This window comes from Brachyistius frenatus, unplaced genomic scaffold (assembly GCF_029030835.1).
Source record: "Brachyistius frenatus isolate BFR_SWC_R1_liver_20210118 unplaced genomic scaffold, ASM2903083v1 Contig_263, whole genome shotgun sequence".
NCBI classification, from domain to species: Eukaryota; Metazoa; Chordata; class Actinopteri; family Embiotocidae; genus Brachyistius; species Brachyistius frenatus.
In genome coordinates this window covers 374814-385539 of record NW_027210862.1, presented here as the reverse complement: position 1 = coordinate 385539, position 10726 = coordinate 374814, and the positions used below count along the sequence as shown (strand labels likewise).

The following is a 10726-nucleotide window of genomic DNA, read 5'->3' as shown; positions in this document are numbered from 1 at the left end:
CAGTGAATATTACCGGAACAAAATATGACTCTATGCGCTAAATTGGATTTATCTTTGATAAATTATTCTCTTAAATAACAGATTGCTCTGTCTGCTTCATCTGACCTCCAAACCAAAGTTTATCAGCCCGACATGCTGGCAGGCCACTGCGACGGGCTGCGGCTGCACTCTAACGTGTTGTTATTAGTTTCCACAGTTTACTGTCCTCAGTGAGTTTAAAAAAAAAAAAAAAAAAAAGTGTGCACAGCATCAAATTAAGTTATGGCTCCATGTCAATAAACTTTATTACCCCCTTCGGTCACTGCTGCATCCAGTAGCTGACATCATGATCGTCCTTGTCAGATTAGGCCAATCAATGAGACTGACCAGGGGAGAAAGAAGGAGGAAGAGGAGGGGGAGGAGGAGTAGAACGAGAACTCAGGCGTTTGTTGAGGGCGGGGGGGGGGGGGGGCAGCTCCTCCCATAATTAAGTTAGTGTGCAGCGCTGGAGGTCCATGTTTACGGGGCAGGCGAGGGAGTTTCCTTCACTCGGTGGACAGCTCTTAGTGCGGAGACGGCAGCGGAGACGCTCTCTGACTCTCTCCTGTCTCTGGTTGTTTCTGCAACTCATCCCTCGCTGTGCTGCGACTGGCTGACCGACACACGCAGGCTGATCCAGGACCAGGCAGGAGGAAGAAGAAGCAGCAGCAGCAGCAGCAGCAGCAACACCTGCCTAACCCCCCTCTTCCTCCTCCTCCTCCTCCTCCTCTTCCACCACCGTCTGTCCCTCCTTCCCCTCTTCCTGCCCGGCCCGGGACCTCGTCTCTGCTGTCGCCGCCTCCACCACCGCTGCCATCATGTGCGACTGCTTCCACCTGGCCTTCCCCAACTGGCACGCTGCCTCAGGGACGGGTGGGCATCACTTTTCTTTACTCTCCCTGCTCTGTTATTTTTTTCTCCTCTCTATGACTGCGCTGTTTTTCCTCTGAGCGATACACCAACTCGGCAGCAGGGTTCAGTAGTGCAGTGGGAGAGAGTACGGCTGTGTGTTGTGTATGAGACCTGGTATGCGGAGGGGAGGCGGTGAGCGAGCGTGAGGCGGGTGGTGCTGATGCTGAGTTGTGGTGCTGACCTGCAGTGAGCGCTGGGGTGTGTCTGCAGAGGGGTGTTTAAAGACGTCATCATGGAGGACGTCAGGGCAGCTCCGCTCCGCTCCTCTTTCCTTCCAGCTGTGTGTTTGAAGCGCAGGCTGAAAAGCAAACAGACCTGGTTACTGCGGCAATTCAGCAAAGCAGAAATCAGAATTGCAAATATAGCATTATAACTTCGGGGTAAAGATGAAAAATGCAAATGAAGTGTGGGAACATAATTATTCCCAAAATTAGCAATACCTATGCTGGCAAAAAACAAAAAAAAACAAAACACAGATCTAAATGTTAAAGCTTCTGCCCTTAAGTGACAGAAAGAAGAGGTACTACCTGTAACCTTTCGATAGTTTTTCAACCGAAAAACGATCTAAATTTGTGACAGTTTAAGATGCTGAAAAGCTCGTGAACTTATGCAACCCAACTGGTCACACTGGTCACTCCCTTTCATCTCATGGATTCTTTCACAATTTAAAATGCATCAGACATAAATAAGATTATCAGGGGTAAATTAATTCTCTCTTTATGGATATATCAAAATGGATGTTGATGATCTGCTTACATTACCTTAACATATCTACTTGCTATGTAAATAATCTGTGTCTGATGACGTATGCGGGTACATAGTTCATGGTTATATAGTTTGTGTGCTATTGATTAGATTGAAGACATAATTGCAAATTGCTGCAAATCGTGCTATCTTGCTGTGAAAGAAAAGAGATGTTGATACGCTTCATGATGAAAGCACGAACTGCAAAACATGTGAACATTTTTTTTTTTTCAGACAATACTGGTTTTAAATCATTTTGTGGGAAGTAGTTAGTTTAAATCTCACTCATCTTACACATTTATATATATGATTCATTCTGTTGTTTGCTTTGAGTGGATGTTTCCTGGTGCACGAGCAACAAATTGATTATCACTATAAATAAAGATAATGTACCTTGGCATGACAAATGATAGATTCAGGGTCAAGAGAAAGTAGTGAAAATGATTACCGGAATTCAGCTTGTGTCTAATTTAACAGCTTAATTGTGCTGAATATCTTTCAGGAATCTCGACAATAACACTGTTTGTCATTAGTGGACATTAAAGACATATTGATGTATATTGTGCTGGCTGATGAGGAGTTGAGAGCTCAGGTTGATTGTCAGTGTTTCTATGTTGCCACTTTACATTTCCCACAAATCTCCTCATTTACCTCTGCTGCTACTTTTAATTAAATCTGCCTCAAGAAGTGGAGAGTTTGTGGTGCTCTGAGAGGCTTCAGGCGATGCTCAAGGTCAGAAACAGAGAGTGAGAGAGCAGGAGAATGTGAAAGTGTGTGAGAGAGAGAGAGAGAGACACAGAGAGAGAGAGAGAGAGAGAAAGAGAGAGACAGAGAGAGACAGAGAAAGATAGAGCAAGAGAAAGAGTGAGAGAGACAGAGAACGAGAGAGATAGAGGGAGAGACAGTGAGACATAGAGAGACAGAGAGAGAGCAAGCGAGGGAGAGAGACCGAGAGAGATAGATAGAGAGAGAGAGAAAGAGAGAGAGAGAGAGAGAGAGAGAGAGATGGTGGGCAGTGATCCAGACGGGAAGGCTGATCTGACTGTGGAGCCTTAAAGCCAAGGATCCTGATCCATTACGGCTCATCAGCCTCAGTCGAAACAAATCCTGCTCTGAAATCAATTTGACCTCACTTGAATAGTTTGTATGTGCGGCTGCTGTCACTCCTTCATTGAAAGGAGGCGCATTCATGTACGTTGTTTGGAGCATCAGCCGGGGGACATTCCTTCGTTTCTTATTAACTGGCAATAGTTTGACCAATATTTGACAATCGTTTTGGCCAATTTTGGTTCCAGAAATGTGATAATAACAACAAAAATGTAACTGGGGTGGTTCCTGTTTTGTGTATTAATTCTACATTGTCATATTTAATCATTTTGCATATAGATTTTTTATTTGAATAATAACAATTACTTGAAATATATCCTCAAACATAACGTGAACTATGTTTTAAAAAAACAACAACAACAACAACACAGTTTACCCAGAATCTATTTATATGGCTGCTTTCGAGATAAAAGCTATTTTCAGTAAACAACTTTCGTTAATCGGTTTCATAACTTATCTTTAGTAAAAGACGGCACTCGACCTGATAAACTCTTCAATCACGTAACGACTTAAATGATTCTGTTCAAATCTGAGCCACTGGGTCCAAACAAATACTAAGAAGTGTTTGGAAACAGTTCATAGGTGAGGGTTGCCAACTTTATATATAACGTGTGCCTTGTCTGAGTTTAAAAAAAAAATAATTGTATGTTTGTGGGAACACGAGCAGATGAAGATGCAAATTCCAGAGCTGTGATGAAACATCTGCAGCAAGCTTGCAGCAGATGAGTAGATTGAAAGCATGCGCTTTTCTCAGTCCCATGTTAATATAACCCATGCAGAAAATCTAATTCTGCTTCCCCCCCACCCCCGCTCCCCGTCCCTCCTCCCACCTTTCATTCAAATCCTATTATAATTTGGATCCAAGCAAACAGCCTTCCAGTGAAAGGGCCTCGTGTCTATCTGTTGCGCAAAAAATTAGCAGAATCCGAATCCGAGAGCACAAATAATGAACTGTACTACTTTATATTAGTTTAGTGAAGAGGGGGAGCTTCAGGGAGCCTTCCAGGTGCTTTTAAACAGAAAACCCAAACTTGAGCAGAAGGTAATTATGTAAGAGAGGAGCTGAGGACAAGTAACTAACACAATACAGTTAGATTTTCAGTCAAGTGTACAAATTAGTTTTCTAAGTGTTTTAACTGTTCTAAGTTGTGTTTTTAAAATCTTATTATTGGAAGTAGAGGCAACAGAAGTGGGCATATGAGATGTTGAGTGTCACTGCAAGGTGTTAGTACAAATGAGGTTTCGTGGCCACATCAGTGTTGTTTGAAAACAGAAACACGCCACACGGTATAAGCCTCTAAAGAAACATCTTTCCTGTCACATTTCCTGTGGGATGAGCCGCACCCAAATCCAGAGCTGCAGTTGCACCGAAATATGAATCATTGCAGGATCTGCACCACAAACAAATTCTGCATCTACTTCTTGTGCTTATATATCTGCCGAATACTGAAATCAAAGTCACGTTAGGACATACCGCTGCAGGTTTATGAATATTTACAGTATCAAGTCAAACGAGTAAACGGTCCTCCGCCGTGATTTCTATTTTGACATTTTTAGTCACAAGTGAGAGTTGTTATCGAGGCCTCCACAGCACCCACAGGACTAATATTTGAGGAAGAAGTTTTCTACATGTGCGGCGCCGGTAGTTGGGGCAGGAATACTGGACATCCGGCTGCATGAATAACATGAGGAATACATCAAACAGTCATTTCAACCCCCCCGTACGGCTCACTGCACACAATGACGCCACGATCCATTACATGGCACGTGACACTTGTCAGCCTTCAGGGATCCCAGGCGCTCTGGCTAATTTAATCAATCTATCTAATTCCTGTTCAGCTTGACTTCCCGAAGACTTTCACTCCACATCTCAAACAGAATATTGATATATATACCAGCTTTATCAGAACTAATTATTTCAGTCATTTCCAATTAGACGGAGACGTGCAGCCGTAAACAAGCATAGAATATGGGAAAAAGATTTTAGGGGTTAGATAGGTTGAACTACTTCCTGTTTTCACGTTTCTATTATCTAATCTGTTAGTCAAAATATAATTAGCGAGTATCTATAAATAATTTCAATGCTATCCATCCATTTGAGTAATTACATTTCATTGTTGGCCAAAGTAGGAGATAAACTGACCGACACAAAAATGACATAGCTACTCAGATTTGTCTACAGAGGCTTTAGTGATTAAAGGTGAACTATTCTACGCTTTCCTTAGGTAAAATATGTCCAAATGACACTGTTGCGTTTCCTTTCACAGTATTTGTGTGGCACACAGATGTGCTTATCGTCAAAATATGGGACTTTAAAGGGATTTTGAATGTGTTACGTGCTTATGGCTCTTTAATTGGAAGGTCCTCATTAATCTAATAAATCACAATTCACTGATTACTATAAACTGTATTCCACGTGGCAATCAAAAGTAGGCTACTAATTAATTTTTGAAAAGTAAATTAACATAATTAAATTACAGGTATTCACATACCGTTTTGTTTTAAAGCCAAAGCATGTGAATTAAGGGGTTCTGAGAATAAAATAGCTTTAATGGATGTTGTTAAAAAAAAGTAGTTGCGAAAAGTACTAACTCAAATTTATAATATGGATTAACCAAAATGAAGGGGATGTGGCATTAATTAATAAGAGGTATAATGTAAAGTTATTTTAAGATGTATGTTGTAAAGAGTTAATTATCTAAACCAAAGTCACCATGGGGACCTTTGAAAAACATTTAATTCACTTTGGGAATGAAAGGAAAGGTATGACTGCAGCTCATAAGTGTCCCGCCTCCTTTGTTCACCTGAGGCTGAATAAATCACTTTAGCAACTTTGGCAGACACATTCACACCAGGAGTGCTTGAGGGCAGTTTGGACAACTTCTTCCTAACACATCGGTTTACTTCTAGGAGTAAAACAAACAGCAGCAGCAGCAGCAGGTAGGTGGGTTGTTATGATTCCACAGAATTAATATTAATATTAAAATTAATATTCTGACATGTTTTTGGGAGTCAAACTTGGTCTGAAAGAGAGGGATGCTGATGACTGCATGATAAGGGTTCTTACACTTCACAAAGTTGAGGTAATGCAGGTAGCTGTGACGACTTTTCTGTTCATTATGTTTCACAACACGTCTAGACTGTGGTGCGTTTTTTTCTCACTGAGTTCACAGGTTAAATCTTTTCAGATAAATGTTCTGTGATCTTGAAATGTAAATCTATGATGACAACGCATTTTGTCTTTTATATTTGTAATGTTGCAATGTTATTTGATAGTTCTTAAACTGTCTTGAAGGCTGTAACACACCCTGCTACTGTGGGGAGGTTTTTAAACCATCAGGTCTTTTGCCTTAACTCTAATGCACTCACGCAGGCTGTAAGAGCTCTTCACATGACATACATTACTGTAAGGCAGTGGGTGGGTGTAGGTGTGACGGTTAGTTGAGAAACTATATGGTGCATACTGCGGCACTATTAAATAATCCAATTCCTAATTTACCGATGTTTCAAGGTTTTACAGGAAACCGCAGTTTTATTTTTTGCCGCATGAAGCCTGAATGGCCAGAAGAAAGTTTGTTTATAAATGAATTCACAGACAATTTAGCGCTACATGAGGTAGCTACTATATCCCAAAATGCCTATTAAATCCCAAACACATGTTTTTGTCTAATACATCTGGCTATTTACTGGCTCCCCGTTATGGACAAGACGAGAACACACAATAGTGTTTTATTTTTTTGTTGTAAAAATTGCGCAGTGATTAATCTAAATACTTTGGCAGCTGTTCGCGAGAAAGAACTCAACAAACCTCTTCATCCCCAATTTAGGGCTGTGATGTAACGGTGATACAAACATACAATGGGGGTGTTATTTCCCTTCAATTTCTTAATTTGAGTTTCACTAAGATTGCTATCTTAGTTGTACGACTTATCTCAAAGACCAGAAACATTTTATCTGCAAAGAAAATAATTTTATTCTCCATGTAGCGTGCGACATTTATTCAGCACTAATTTCTACTGACATCTTTTGATCAACGGCTTCCTGAGAAGATTAATTTATTAGCCAATGAGGCTCTTCAAGCACACAAAATGTTGAAACGTTTATCATTCAGGATTTTGCAATCCTATTTCTCCTCTTTATAGAATTTATTTTACACTAATTTATCAATTTATAAGTTTGCTTTTTTAATTCAAAACGTGTGAACACAAAAGGAACTACATCCCTTAGTAAGAATCCTGATGAAATGGACGTCTCAGATTGGACTGAAAAAAAAAAAAGGGTAGTTTAAAACAGAATCAAATCAGAGCAGGTAATAATAATAATAATAATAATAATAATCTGATTCATCACATTCATTTGGAGTCAGATTTTCCCTTTTTGGCAACCGTGTTAGTCTAATATAAAGTCTAATCTCCTGATCAATACAGTGGATCACTTAACAGACGAAGGAGACAAGCGGGTCTCTGGGGGAATTATTGCCAGGAAGAACTCTAAATAGTCTCATCGCTTGGCTCCAGTGTCTCTCTGAGCCTCAAAACAACCGCCAGGAGTCTGACAGGGTGGAAGTCTCAGCTTACTGCTGAGAGAATACAAACGCAGATAAACACCATCATCTTTCTGTTTTTGCGCAGGCAGTTTCTGCGGCCTTCATTTCGTTCATACGACAAGAAAAGTCTGAGCTAACTTTACATAGAGTAGTTTCTACACTACAATTTGCTTCAATTATATAGACTAATTACATCATCTTGTCGAATGCATCTTATTTGCTGTGATTGTGGATGTATAAGTGTGATTAATTGGCAGACGCTTTAACAACATTAAATTGTACATGTGCAGCTTTAATCAGCTGTCAAATGAAATTTTCCGCTTAGTTACGTGTCAACAGCCAAACATTTTAGGAGCAGAGCGTGGAGGAGAGAAGCTCTACATTTTACTTCAAAACACAGACATCCTATCGGATGTTACTTTGGTTTTTATGTTATCCTTTGGTTTTTTTTGTGAACAGGGGCTGGACGAAGGCTGCGAGGACCGGAGGCCGCCACACAGGACGATTCAGTGAGTGACTTTACTGCAACAAAAAGTTTTGTTTTAAGTCTTTCAGTTAGACTTCTTCATCAGTCACTAAAAGGTCTAAATTTAACCGACAGAAAAACAGTGTACCAGCATTAGTTATTTCAATCTTAAGTATTCATATTCAGCTTTAATTTCACCTGTCTGCATGTGTTGTTATTGTTAGCGGTAGTTTTTCCACTACTGTTTGAATCTGATTAGATGGTTTATATTAATATTTGTAGAAATGTTATATTCCGTTTGTCTGTTTGTGTTTTATTACCCTTTTTCATGACCTTTGCTGACACACAAGCTTCATTTCCTTTGTGATCAATGAATGTACATTTGAGTTATTATAGATTTTAAATTAAAATTTGAAAGGTTTCACTTCAAAGATTTCTGCAGCAGCTTCTCAAAGTTTTGTAACAATTTTAGGATTTTATGCCCTATAGATATTTATCTTTTATCACTGTTATCATTAAAATGCCAAGATTAAAGATGTTACAGAAAAATGCTGACGTTTAACATAATACAATCATATCCTTGTATAATATGTTGTTTTAGTTTTAACCCCATAGCACTGAAACGTTCATGCTGTAGTGAAATTCAGTGAATCACCGGAGTTATTGGAATTAATCCTCTCAGAAAAATGGCTGTTAAAAGTTTATGGGAATATTAAGGGAATTATTTTTTAGATATTTTTCTGTCGACCAAAGTGTTGGACTGACAGACTCGCCAACATTACCATCCCTGGAAACACACCACTAATGTGACAATTATGAAACACCCGGTGAGAGCTGCTTTTGGCTTAGCAAGGTGTTATCACACTATTTGTGATCCAGTTTTCTTCATACCTTTGTTGTTCATACTGCAGGCGCAGCGACATGAGTTTTCAATTTCTTTTTGTGTGGTTGAAGAGGAGGAGATGCCGTTCAGGCATGAAAAATTATCTGACTGAAAGTGACAGAAATTTTGATTTGATATCCTTGAACTGACTGACCTTGTGTCCTCGCAGACATGTGACGAGCCACCTCAGTTCACGGAGGGAGAGAGACCACGTCCACAAGGATCGTCCCCCGTCGAGGAGTATCCTGAAAGTGAAAAATACACCGACAGTGACAAAGAGGTACCAACATACCGCTAATACGTTACACTAACACAACAAACCAGGCCACAGGGATAAAAAAATAAAAAAATAAAAGAGAGAGATTAGGGAAATAAATCAGAAAACCTGATTACGTGAACTTTCAATATAAACATGAACGAGAAATCAGGATTCTTCAGCAGAAATTACTGGCTTTCTCTTAATCCCTCACCTCAACCTTTTAAACGGGACATTTTATAAATCAGGTTACCGTGGAGAACAAATTATAACCTGGTTACTTCATTGCATGTACACACTGTCATTCAAGTCATTCAATGGTCTGTGTGTGATGCAGCAGCGTATTGTGTTCAGGCTGTAGATAAATGAAGTTAGAAAAAATAAGCTTGTGGGCCCGAGAAAAGTGAGCCGGTGTATTCGGTTCATTTATACCCACACAGAGCTGCGCATGTTCTAACATGAAAGTATGCAGAGTCACTTTAATGACTGAAACAAAATAGCGAAACTGAGGAAGACTATAACTGAACTGTGATCACAGACGTTTATGAATATAAACGATTTGGCGCTATATAAATAAAACTGAATTGAAACGAGAAAATGTACTCTTAAATTCTCAAAGCTGAGTTTTATTAGATGTTTAATTAGTGACTTTATTATGGGCCTCTCCCACTGGAGACAATTACCATCATCTCTTATTGTTGTAAGTTGTAAATGCTGACACTGAACAGCCCTACAGCACACAGTGGGGTTGACAAACACATGTCATAAAGCTGGGTGTGTTTCTGTTTGGGTGCCACTTTGAAAGAAATTAGTTTTTGATAGGAGGTTCTGTTGTCTCTTTTTCTTTCTTCACAACCTCAAAGTAGCTACAGAAATAAAACATTTTATTGCTTGTTGTTGTTGTACAAAGCCTGCTAAATACTTGGGGGAATTGTTTTGACAAATTGCTCCTTAAATTTAGGAATTTGTTCCCTCATTTTACTTGATGCACTCATATTAAGGCCAAGTTTATTAAATTATCCTCCTCCATCCATTTATTTCCCCCTTGACACTCTCTCTATAACCAATCTTGATCCAATACGAATTTATTTAGATTTTGGACCGAGATAGGTTTCTGGCTGTAAATATTGACATCCCTTGACAAATGTGTGTTCCTGGCTTTGAAGACAGAGCAGTGGATTTTAATCATAATCACTTTTTATGAGCAAAAAAGAAACAAAACGCCTTCAAGAAAAATAAATAAATATATAAAAGTACACAAATTAGGATTTTGATTGTACAGTTTATCAGCAATTTCCCGCTGTAAGCTTATCCCGGCTTGTGTTGCTGTCTCCTGTCAACAGTGTGGTCTGGGATGTATAATGTTGCTACTCTGCTACTCCCCTGTATGAACGTACTTAGTCAGATTTCAAATATTTTCTATTTTTCTTTTAGTGTGAAGCAGAGCATGACCCACACCACAAAAGTGGGAGTGGAAAGAAAACGAAAAAGTCTGGGCTTGGGTCCATGTTTGAAAAGCGCTCGACTTCAAAGATGAGTAAACTGAAGGTGAGATATTCCCACCTTCTCCACTCTGTACTGTGTCCGTGAATCCCTTCAGGCGGTGCTGCAGCAGAGAATAGTAGTGCTAAAGGTAAACGGACTTTGTTTTCTATTTCGATGTGTCGGCAGGAAGTTCACAGCCCTGAGTCTGAGGTCATTGTGAAAACGGCCAAAGATGGATGTGCAGAGGGTCTCATTTATGGTGGAGGAGGGAAAGAGGGGATCTTCATTAAAGAAGTGGTGCCAGAGTCA

General features: G+C 39.7%; 1 protein-coding gene across 1 annotated transcript in view; it reads left to right on the top strand.

Annotated features, from left to right (window-relative positions):
- Nucleotides 1–537: 537 nt before the first annotated feature.
- Nucleotides 538–10726, top strand: part of LOC138634482 (uncharacterized) — a 23496-nt gene continuing 13307 nt past the window's right edge. The window contains exons 1-5 of the mRNA XM_069721453.1: nt 538–891; nt 7787–7836; nt 8846–8956; nt 10367–10480; nt 10608–10627. Coding sequence (XP_069577554.1) covers nt 837–891; nt 7787–7836; nt 8846–8956; nt 10367–10480; nt 10608–10627 — 350 coding nt within the window. The 5' untranslated portion in view covers nt 538–836. The remainder of the gene's footprint in view (nt 892–7786; nt 7837–8845; nt 8957–10366; nt 10481–10607; nt 10628–10726) is intronic.